The sequence below is a fragment of the Balaenoptera borealis genome (assembly GCF_965194805.1).
Source record: "Balaenoptera borealis genome assembly, chromosome: X".
Taxonomy (NCBI): domain Eukaryota; kingdom Metazoa; phylum Chordata; class Mammalia; order Artiodactyla; family Balaenopteridae; genus Balaenoptera; species Balaenoptera borealis.
Window position 1 is genome coordinate 45,186,801 of NC_138881.1, and position 11,202 is coordinate 45,198,002.

General features: G+C 57.0%; 1 protein-coding gene across 4 annotated transcripts; it reads right to left on the minus strand.

Annotated features, from left to right (window-relative positions):
• Positions 1–298: 298 nt before the first annotated feature.
• Positions 299–7,798, minus strand: LOC309620258 (melanoma-associated antigen D4). 4 transcript variants are annotated; one of them, XM_082376364.1, is made up of 13 exons: positions 7,667–7,798; positions 6,496–6,706; positions 5,420–6,250; positions 4,806–5,012; positions 4,637–4,700; positions 4,329–4,408; positions 3,844–3,935; positions 3,124–3,203; positions 2,997–3,039; positions 2,522–2,584; positions 1,398–1,512; positions 696–1,126; positions 299–504 (listed from the first exon to the last, which is right to left on the minus strand). In XM_082376364.1, exons 2-13 carry the CDS (start codon positions 6,703–6,705, stop codon positions 495–497), a joined length of 2,226 nt encoding a protein of 741 aa, XP_082232490.1. In that variant the 5' UTR covers position 6,706; positions 7,667–7,798; the 3' UTR covers positions 299–494. The 4 variants fall into 4 exon arrangements, with proteins under 4 accessions (XP_082232490.1, XP_082232492.1, XP_082232489.1 ...); XM_082376366.1 differs by having other exon boundaries at positions 684–1,126; XM_082376363.1 differs by having other exon boundaries at positions 6,496–6,736; positions 7,667–7,782.
• Between the last annotated feature and the right edge of the window lie 3,404 nt (positions 7,799–11,202).

Here is an 11,202-nt window from a genome sequence, read left to right on the forward strand (position 1 = left end):
CCCTTGGTGGGAGGGACGGTGGCACCAGCTCACGGCCCTCCACCCCACCCCTTCTCCTGAGGACCCCCACTGGCATTTAACCGGGGCCACACAGTGTAGGAAATCATGAAACTGTGTGGACCGGAGCCCCTGGAAACTCTTGGCCTCCACACTCAGCTGGCATCTCCGCGCCTCCCAGTGGCTGACCCAGCCACACCCGCCTGCCTTTTAGGGAGAGGCGGCCCCCGCCTGTCTCAGAGGGCCTGACCACGGGCCACTCAGAGCCACACCTGCCCAGGAAAAGGAGAAGACGTCCGACTGATTTTGCAACTTTAATGCAACACTGATACCCAAAACACGACAGCACGACAAAAAGCACACAGGAAAGCAGGAAGGGCAGAGAGCGCGTCATCTGGCATGCCATCTTCCATGGACGGGGAGAAGCTGCCTAGAGTGTCCTGTCGGGGAGGGGGCAGAGGAGGCACTCTGGCTCGGCGGGGGACTGCTGCAGCTCCTCAGCGCTGCCTGGAACCGGGAGACACAAAGGCCAGAACACAAGGGTCAATACAGGTGAACCGTGAGGGATAGGAAGGACAAACTGAGTGTCCTGTCAGGCCCTCCTCGTTCCCCCGCGACACCCCAGGCCTTCCCCTGACTCCTCCCAGCCCCTCCACACCCCATCCTTCAGAGTCTCATCTAATGACCTCCAATCTTACTGAATCCAGGAGAAGAAGCTGGCGCTGGTTCTGGCGGCGTTTCTCGTCCGGATGGTGGAGCTGGTGCTGGGGCCATCGAGCATGCTGGTGCTGGCCGCACCATTGGTGCCACTGCTGATGCCAGCCCTCCAGGTGCCTCTCCTGTTGGCACGGTTGCTATTCAGAATGTACTGATGGTATCTGGCCCAGAAAGCGAAGGGGATTCTGGACCAGGCGTCGCCAAAATCTCCGTCCTCATCCCAGGTCAGGAGTTCGACCTGTATGTCGTCCCAGCTCCACCGTCCAATCAGAGCTTCCTCCCCGATGTTCATCTGGGCCCTCATCTGGGCCCTGGCATGTTCCTCAGCCATATCCACATCCATCGTCTTGAAAGCATCATCCACAGCCTCCAAGAAATGAGCTCTCCATTCCCGGGGGTCTCGGTTCTGATACTGCGGTGGAAGAACAGCAGCCGTCGGAACAGCTACCCCACCTCGCTCGGCACCTGCTTCCTGCCATACGCCCTCCTGAGCGCTTTGCAAAATCATGATAGAAACCCACACGACTGGAATCGGGCTCCCATTATTCTGTGCCAGACCTGGGATTTCGCCCCATCCACTCACTACGTCTGTGAACTTGTGTCAGTGACTTAGGAACCTTTCTGGGCCTCAGCGAACCAACGAGGTATGGCAAACTCCAGCCAGAACAGAGGCTCTGCCTTACCTGGGCGATGAATCTCAGCACCCTCATCTTGCTGGTCTCGTGGCGGGCGCGCAGGCCCCAGAGGAACTCATACTCGGGTGGGCTGCTATTGGGGACCTTCTTGTATTCCAGGTACCTGCGTGAGAGAGGAAAATAAACTTCTGCTTCCAGCCAGGCAGACCTGTTGCTGCACCAGTGGCTCCCAGGTGGCCCCTTCCCAGCCCCGAGGCTGCAGCTTGGCTGCCGCAGGAGGCCTGCCCTGGCCCCGCCGCCCTTGCCTCGCTCCCATGCTCGCTCCCAGGGGTTTCCGCCTCCAAAACTGAGGTGCTCACACCCTTAGGCCACGGGTCCTGCCCAGCAGCCATGTGGAGGGGCAGGGGGCACGTGTAGGGTATTTGTTCATAGGAAGGCCACGAGTTTTGTGCCCCTTGTCACAATAACCCAGGTTCCTGTTGGGTGTGTTGTAAACAGAGGAGCCATTTCTTCAGGCCCCCTGCTCTGAGCACACCCCACCATGGGGCTCGTCCGTGGCCTGGCTGAACCCTGGGACAGTCCACCCTAGAAAATGACTGTACGGGAAGAAACAGTCAACCAAGAGCAGTGGACTCCATACATACTCTCGACCATCTGTGTGTGTGTGTGTGTGTGTGTGTGTGTGTGTGTGTGTGTGTGTGTTGTGTGTGTGGCGGGGGGCGTTGGTGGTGAACATGCATACGGGCCTGTGTGAGGGCACACGAGATCTCCAAGCACCGAGGATGGGGTGGGCCTGGGCTAGAAGGTCAGCGGGGCTGGGCTCCAGGCCCAAATGGGCCTTATCCCAGCCAGGGCCATGTCAGGCTTCCACTCTCTGAGCCCCTGGCTCCTGAGGTGTAAAGCCGGGGACACTGCCTAGAGGGCAGGTGCTGAACGAGATGGGGGCTGTACCACCCCACCCGGTGCTCGCAGTCAGCATGTGTTGCTCCCTTTCCCCAAGCCTCCCTGGAATGGCCCTCCCCCCAACACTCACATTCCCCCCCCACCCCACTCTCACACCAGACACCCATCCCTCTGGTGTTAAGACATGGGCTGGGGAATGGCTTCCTCAGCCAGAGCGGCACACGAGGAAGGCCTGAGTGGGAGGCAAAGTGAACTCAGTCGATACTCACTTCTGCTTCACAAAGTCCTCTGTAATGAGTTTCCTCAGATCGCCCAGGAATGGGTGCCTCACCCTGAGTGCAAGGAAAGGAACGCATGACTAGAGACAGTGGCAGTGCCCGGGGTGGGCGGGAGCGCTCCCAGCAGGACTGAGAGCTTCCCAGCCTGTGGGGTGTCCCCATGGACGCCTGGGCCGGCAGCAGAGGCCAGACGGCCACTTGTCAGCGATGCCCCAGGGAGGGGTTTGACGGAGCCCCCAGGTCCGATGGTTTCTCTTAGTTCTCATCTGGGAACAGAGAAGGCACACGGAGCAGAGGGGGTGCTCAGAGTTCAGGACCGTTTCCCCACGCACCCTGGTGGGACCCTTTGCGCTCTACCTAGTCCAGGACGCCACGCCCCGCAGAGACCACTAGGCCACTGCAATCCCAGGGCCTCTTGTGCCCAAGGACACACTGAGGAGTGGGAGCCGAGAGACCCCAATCATACCCGGGGCGCAGTCCCATCTTGCGTAGTGCCTCCCAGAGGACAGCTGCGAGGGGAGATGAGGTACAAGAGTTTAGCGCACGGAGGTGAGACGGCGGGCAACCCCCCAGCTGCAGGTCCAGCCACTCACCCTCGCTGGCACGGTTGCCGTTCATGAAGATGACGCCCAGAATCACCAAGAGGAGACTCAGCCTGGGAGTGTCCTTGGTCCTGAAAGTGTAGAAAGAGGGATCCTGTCCAGCAGCCATTTGCCCGGGGGGACCACAGCCGGCTCACTCAACTAGCCTCTCCCAGATTGCTGGGCTACAGGGCAGTTCCTCCCACTCTGTATGGCTTGCGCTACCTGGTCCAGACAATTCATTCCTCGGCCTGAGACCGAGTCCCTTCATCCATCAAATGGGGATGCTAACACCTCCTCCCAGGGCTCTGACGAGGATGGCGTTAGGCAGGCAGCAAACGATTGGCAACCCTGTGTCCAGAGGCACATCCAGACCTTCCCTGCCCTTTGCGCATTGCGTCGGGAGCACGACTCCACTGGAGAGCCCCCCCACACCCCCGTCCCCCTCCCGAGGCCCACTCTGCCGAGCCCTGGCCGGGACCTTAGCAGGGAGAGGCAACCAAGAAGCCTGCTTTCCTAGGAAGATGGGGGTGGGGAAGGGTGGGCAGGGGCGAAACCCGGAGAGCAGCAAATCCTCGGCCCAGGCTACTGCCCCTGCCAGCCCTTAACTGCTCAGCACTGCTAACTCTGGGTGGGAGCCGTGCTAGGCCCCCCAACCCCACTTTCCCGTTTCTCTGAGAGGAGGGCGGAAGCACCACCAAGGAAGGCCACCACCCTCCTGTGCTCTCTCACTTTCCCAGGAGGCGGGCTGACGAATCCCGTGTGCAGACAAGAATGTAGAGGTGTTCTTCCTTGTCGATTTCCTTCAGGTGGATCCCAAACTTCTACATGAGGGAGAAAACAGAGTGTGAGATCAAACATCCATGCTGGGTGTCCTGCAGGCAGTCACTCAATTCCCCATTAGAACTTTTCCTTGGCGGGGAGCCCCAAGCCCTGGGGGAGGAGGAAGAAGAGAGGCCGCAGAGGAAGCGCCCTGTGGGAGCACTGACGCTGGCTGAGACAATGGGATCCACCTCAGAAGACCACCCCAGACACTCAGAGAGCACGAAGGGCAAGAAGGAGGGAAGGAGGCAGGCAGAGGAAGCTCCCAGGTGGAGAGGCCAGGGAGGGCTTCCTTCCAGAGCACGTAGTCCTGCCCTTGGGCCTCGAGGGGATGCAGGGGGCAAGGGTTCCCTGAGGCTCCTGCTCCACAGAGCTGCCCCCGGCCCCGCACCCACCTTTTCCAGAGTGTACGTTGCTCGTTCAATGATCTCAGGGAAATGTTCGTCGTATTCTCGGATGACATCCTTCAGCATGTCTGCGGGAGGGGAGGGGTGGGCAAAGCACCGAGCCTGAGCAGGGGCCACAGAGCTGCAGCCTTTCTGTCAGCCCTGCTGAAGGGAGCACACTCAGGACCCCACACCGTGCAAATGGAGCCATCAGCCAGGCCTGATGTGTGTGTGCGGGCATCTGATGGGAGGCCCACAGGGCAGGGTTGTGGGAGGGGGGAAGGGCAGAGCTCAGGGAGGGGGCACAGGTTGCCCACCTGAGCGCTTGATGGGGATCTTCTTGTAGTCTTTAATCATCAGATATTTCACCAACTTATTTGCCTGGAGAAGGAGGGAGCACACGGGGAGACCAAGGCGTGGGCGACCTCAAAGAACAGGCCCGCGAGGGAGGGGAGGAGCGAGATGGGGGAAGGGCAGGCTTCTTACCCTCTCTTGCAGAAGGGTCACATTGCGGGGTGGCAAGCACAGAACGTGCCTTGAGGGTACCTGGGACCTCAGGGCCATGGGGGGCCGAGGGGCCATCTGAGGCCGCACAGTCGTCAGTGGGGGCTGCGATGCCCTCCAGGTCGGTGGGACCGCAGGAGGCTCTCTCTCCTCCTCGCTGCTCTCATATTCGTCATCCAGGTGCTTGGACTGTACCATTAGACAGAGGAGAGACTCAGGGCTTCCAGGCTACCCGTGCAAAAGCACCTGGCACACATCTTAACCAGAGCAGGTACTTGGAGGTAAGGGTAGTAGGAACAGCGGATGACACGTGCCGAGTGCTTACTAAGTGCCAGGCACTGAGCCAACCGCTTCTCCCTCCAGGCCCGAGGGTAGGGACTACGTGGAGTAAAAACATGCTAGTTAACCTGTCTTGGAGAAACATGCACAAGCTGAGAGAAGAGGGGAGGGAAGGAGAGGGGAGGAGAGGGGAGGGGAGGGGAGGGGAGGGGATGCGGGGAGGGAGAGGAGGAGGCAGGGAGAGGAGGAGGCAGGGAGAGGAGAGGGCAGAGAAAGCAGGGGAGCAAGGGGGGGTGGAGACAGCAGGGAGGTCTCACCTTCTTTGTCCTCTTGCCTCCCATCCTGGCCCAGGGCTCCGCACTCTGCTGAGAGGTGGCAGCTGCACCCTCAGGCTCAGGGATGCTCGTGGCCATCTTGGCCTTGGCAGCAGCTGCTGCCACAACATTCTGAGGCTCCACCCACCGAGTCTTGGCGAGAGCCTTCCCAGACTTGGTCGTCTTGGGCCGGGTGGCTGCCCCCTCCCCGGCAGAGGCTGCCTGGGGCCCCCCGGAGGCAGCACTGGGGCCCTCTGTGGCAGCCTCTTGGGCCGGGGCAGGTCTCTTGGGGCGTGGGAAGGCCATGCCACTGACACCTGCCGGCTGGGTGAAATCAAAGACATCGTTCTGACCCAGGAAGGCTGTTTTGGGCCGGGTGGCATCCATCTCACTGGCACGCGGGGCCTGGGAGAAAGCACAGGCCGTACTAGGGCCCTCGGCAGCAGCCTCCTGGGCCCGGGAGGATGTCTGGGGCTGCGTGGACCTTGCTGGAGCCCCGGGGGTGGCCATCTCGCTCTTGACTAGCATCTGGGAGCTGTGCGGAGAAGCAAGGCTTGTCTCAAGGGTGGCTGCCTGAGCCTCGGCAGCCGATGTCATGGGCTGGGTATCGCCTCCTGAGCCCTGGTCTGTGGCCACTGAGTGGTTAGCGACCACCTGATGGTAGGTGGCATGGGCAGCAGCAGCAGTGGCCCGAGCAGCTTGGTTAGAGGAGGCGGCCCGGGCTACGTTGGCAGCACGGGCAGCCGGCTCGTTGGCAAGCGTTTCTGGATCCATCCGAAATGCCTCCAGCAGAGTCCTGGCCAGCATAGGGTTTTCAAGTTCCCAGGGCTCATTCTGCAAGACCAGGGAGGGGAGGGCAAGGCAGACAGCTGTACACACTCGCCCTGTGCTGGCCAGCCCCCGACCAGCCCCCAGACCCTCCCAAACCCCCCTTCTCCCAGCAGGAGAGGGAAGGTTTGGTGGATGTGGGCAGTCCTTCCCCATTCAACTCCAGCCTTCACCCACCCCCTCCTCCCATCCTCCCTGACGTCGCAGGAGGGAAGGCCCAGGGCTAGCAGGTGGCCGACAAGGGGCCTCACCGCTAAGATGCGAAAGCCTGGACCCAAGCTCCCAAAGGCTCTGAGGATACGGATGTCAAAGCTGGTGAGGGCTCCGTAGCCTCCAAAAGCACCAAATTCTTCATAGTCGTTGCCTTCAACCATGTCTTCCTCCCCGACTTCATCACTACCCTCGTCCATGTCTTCAACGTTGTACACTTCAGATTCTTTGCGGTAGCTTCCCTCAGCCATGCTGGGGGTCCCAAGGAGAAGAGAGCTCAGCCTGAGAGGGACGGGGAGGCCTCTTCAGAGGGAGGGGGCGGGACCCAGCAGGAGGCCGGATCTCTCAGGAAGTGGGGGGCTGCAATCATCAGGTCACCAGGCAGTATAAGGTCGGGGTGGGTGGGGGAGTGAGGGCTGCTGGGGTAGATTCCCTCAGAGACAGAGCCCTAAGAGAAGGATAGAGGAGGTCGGAGGAGACCCTACACTGAAAGGGGAGTTTAGGACAGGCAGGCTCCCCGGCCCAGCGGCTGGATTTGAACAGGGGGTGCACTGGCGGGCTTGGGTCCAAAGAGTCCCATAGGAGATGCGTTGAGAGAGGGAGAAATAAAGCGCCTGAATTTAATGCCTGGAGCAGGGGGCCAGGACGGTGGGGAGGAGATGACATGAGAGGGCTCAGACAAACGGGGACCGCTGGAAGCTCTGGGAAAATGAATCCCAGGGACCCTCTAAGTGCCGGTGGGGGGGATTCAGCTGATTCAGGTCTAGGTTGCGCTCATACAGGAGCGCTCAAGGTGGATGGGGTGGGGGTCTTCGGACTAGGTGAGGCTCGAACTGGAGTGCTGGAGGTCTCAGAGGCCAGGACTGCAACTCCAGGAAGGGGGCAAAACGTTCAGTTCCACTGGATTGATCTCAGAGTGGTTGGGGTGGAGGTGGGGCCTCCGCTCTAAGGAAGCTCAGCACGGAGCACACGGGTCTGTTAAAGGGGTTCGGATGGTGGGCTCCGGTGTAAGTAGGGCTCGGATCGGGGAGCCTGCATCTGGTGGCGGTGGAGGGGGGCGGCTCCTATCTAGACCGCGGGTCTAACGGGGTTCAGGTTCTGCGTGCTCGGGCTTTGTTCAGATCCGGGGGCGGGGGATTGGGGATGGGGAGGGCACAGCGTACCCTCGTTCCACTCGCTCTCTCCCGGTCCTGTCTGGGGCTGGATCCTTACCTTCCCTGGGGCTCCAATGGCGTCCGTCCTCAGCACCAGGAACCCCGCAGCCGCGCCCTCGCCTACTGCTGCCAGCACAGCAGCTCCGACCACCCCGCCCCTTTTCTCCGCGCACCGCCCCCCTCGCTGCGCGGCTGGGCAGCCTGCGCATGCGCGGACCCCTTCAGCCGGCCCGCTTTCCCAACAAAAGCCTTTCTCACCAGGTCCCCAGTGCGCATGCGATTCCGCCAGTGGGTGGGCGGGGTGGGGGGCGTTTTTTCCTTCCCGCCAGATTCCCCTCACCGTTCCCCACCTCCGCCTCCGCGCCCCCGATCGCAGGCGCGGGCACTCACACCCTGTACTGCGGTTCCAACCCATCCATCATATACCCTCAGTCCCCCCACTTTTGCACAATGCTTCTCAGCCCTGCGCTCCCCCTTGCCTCTAAGCCCCTCCAGTGTGGTCTGGAATACACTGAGCCCTGCTTCCCCAGCGTGACCCCTAGGTCACCAATACAGAGGTCTCTAGCCCAGTCTGCAACTGCAACAAGAGAAATGGAAATGGCGAGAGGACACCAGTTCCCTTTGTGTTCCCCTCCACTATCCATCTCTAGGGCCCCCAGACACACTGGGAACATCTGCTTCCCCAGCCGCTCTTCATGCGGCTTGTGCGCCACAGCCTGAGCTGTGCTGGGCATTATCTTCCTCTCACAGCAGCCCTGGGAGGTGGATGTCAGCATCCCCATTTTACAGATCAGGAAGCTGAGGCACAGACAGACACATCGCACGAACTAGACAAGGCCACAGAGCCAGTAAGTTGAAAATGCAGAATTTGGGCCGGGGTCTCGCTGACTCCAAAAATCCATATTCCGCTAGCACTGGCCCCGGGGACTGAGGCACCCTCCCTTCTTCAGTTTGAGCAGCAGATCCACCCCACCTCCCCTGCCCTGTCAACATCTGTCCCAACAAGCCAGGTTTCTGTTCTCTGAGACCTAAGCTCACGCTCTGCATTCTGGGGGGAACAGGTAGGAGCCCCAGGCCCACCCCTTGCCTGCTCTGTGTGGGTCCATCCAGGTGTGAGAATTGCTCCTTGGGGTCCACTCCCTGCTCCGACTGTCAGGCCTCTTCGCTGTGAGTGGCACAAACACGCTGCCCCTGAGGCCTTCCTGGTGCCCACTGGAGCGGCCAGGACAATCAGGCACTTGTGTGTCTGAGCCATGGCAAGCCCTGATTCAGAGTAAATGTTTGGCCTGGTTCCTTCCATGGCTGGGGCCTGGGGCAGCTGTGGTCTTGTGGATAGAAGCTGGGCTGGATTTCCGAATTCCGGGGATGGAGTGTTGGGCCAGTCTGTCGCTAGCTGTGTGAAAGCCCGCTCGGGTCACTGGACATCTCTGAGCCCGGTTTCTCAATATGCAAAATGTGAAGCAAAAGGAGAACTTACTGGGGTCCTACCTAAGCACACACATGCTGCTGCGCTTCCAGAATGACTGGAGAAAATGCTATGTTCCCATCTCCAATTGCACGTCTATTTTTTTTTTTTTTTTTTTTTACAAAAAAACATAGTGGACTTTTATATTCGTTTTTATATCAGCCTCTCCAGGCTGTCCACCCCTGTGTCTGAATGGAAGCTATTGCTAGGACCAGAGCTTTTACTCTCCAGTGACCAACATCAATTCTGCCTGTCTGGATGGCTTTCCTCAGCTGTTGCATAGCAACCTTCCCTGTCAGCTGCTTGTGTCTCTCAGCCCTTCCTGTGCAACACGTTTCTGTGGGACGTGACCAGACCTTAGAAGCGAAAGCCTTGACAAACCGCTATATGCTAATAGAAAATGCTATGTTCCCATCTCATTTTGAAACTGTGCTTTTTTTACAAAATCCGTAGTGGACTTTTATATTCGCTCTATTTTATTTTTTATTCTTATGTTTTCTTTTTCTTTTTTTTAATTGAGATATAATCGACATATAACATTATATTAGTTTCAGGGGTACAACATCATGATTCAATATTTGTATATACTGTGAAATGATCACCACAATAAGTCCAGTTAACATCCATCATCACACATAGTTACAATTTTTTATGATGAGAACTTCTATTGTATTCGTTTTTATACCAGCCCCTCTATATGCTAGATGCTTTATAACTATATATGCTAATATGCTTACAACTCCTAAATCTACAACCCCAGTTCGAACTTCACCTTTGAGATCCAAATCCATATATTCATTCGTCTACTTGACATCTCCACTTGGATGTTTCAAGGGCTCCTCACAGTGAGTCTGTCTCACTGTGGTATTGCTATATCCACCCCTCCCACACACTCACGTCCCCCATCTCTCTTGTTTTTAAAACTCCCATCTTCACAATTTCAGTAAATGGCACCATGATCCACACAACTACTCACTCCAGAAAATGGAAGTCAGCTACCACCACTGCCCTTTTCTCATACACTGCACCCAGATGGGAAACCTCTGCAGCTCTCCAGGGCTACCTCTCTGTGCAGCTCTCTCCCCTCCATTACTCCCAGAATATTCTAGTCACATTGGCCTCTTGGAATTCTCAGCTCTGTCTCCTTCACTTATTCACCTCTGTTTGTGTTCAATCTCCCTGTGCCGCAGCCTGTAAACTCTATCTAGGCAAGAAGTTGGGGGGAATTGGGCAATCCTGGGGATCGCCTTTTTAATTTCCCTTACCTTGGGGATCAACGTCCTGCGTGGCTCGTGGAGCCACGACGTAAAGCTTTATAACTTTTTTGGTTTATAGATATTTAGGAGGCAGAGCACATCGGATTCCTGTTAATTCATCGTGGCTGGAAGCATTATAGTACATAAATTTTTCTTACATTCAAATATTTTAACTGAGAACTATGCTTTTAAGATGTATCCACTCTCCTATGCATATGTCTGCCATCCTATTTCTCATCTAAGGCAATAAAAATACGTTCAAGCTTTCTCAGCAAGGGGATGTCATACTGGTTTTTAATGGTCATTTTTTAAGAAAGGATTTTTTGGAGACATGTGGAGAGAATAGTAGAGGGGCAAGAATAGAAACACCAAGAAATCAGAATGTCTGTCTTTCCATCATACTGATGAGAATTAATGCTGACTTGTACAAGGGTTACCATGGAGATGGAAATTCTTGTTCCCCATTCATTCCTTGGGGAGTTCTGTTCTAATTGGTCTTACAGTAGTATATGCTCTCCTTTTCTGGGTTTATATCAGAATGGCAGTGCTCTTCTGCATTCCTAGGGCTAACAGTGATGCAAAAGCAGGTCTACTGGCAACCAAAATGTCTGTTGATACCATGGCTGGTTAAGGCCTCTCGAATTCCAGTGGTTCCTCTCATCTGTTTTTTCCTCAGGGGTTCATGCATTAACCTCACATAACATGAAGCCAGTGTCTGATTCTTAAGCTTGTTCTCACAGTAAGCAGGTTGTCCTCATTCTGGCCTCATTTTATCTCAGTACTTTGACCTTGACATTCAGGATGCCCAAATGGGCAAACATCCCTTCACCAACTCACTGGCTTCTGCTATTCCTTAGTTGTATCACTAACAGT

Coding starts and splice junctions, on each gene's coding strand:
- LOC309620258 (XM_082376364.1), bottom strand. CDS start 6,705: ATGGCTGAGGGAAGCTACCGCAAAGAATCTGAAGTGTACAACGTTGAA. Junction 3,204..3,843: donor TCAGCCCGCCTCCTGGGAAA/GTGAGAGAGCAC, acceptor CTACACTTTCAG/GACCAAGGACACTCCCAGGC. Junction 1,127..1,397: donor TGCTGAGATTCATCGCCCAG/GTAAGGCAGAGC, acceptor CTTCCACCGCAG/TATCAGAACCGAGACCCCCG.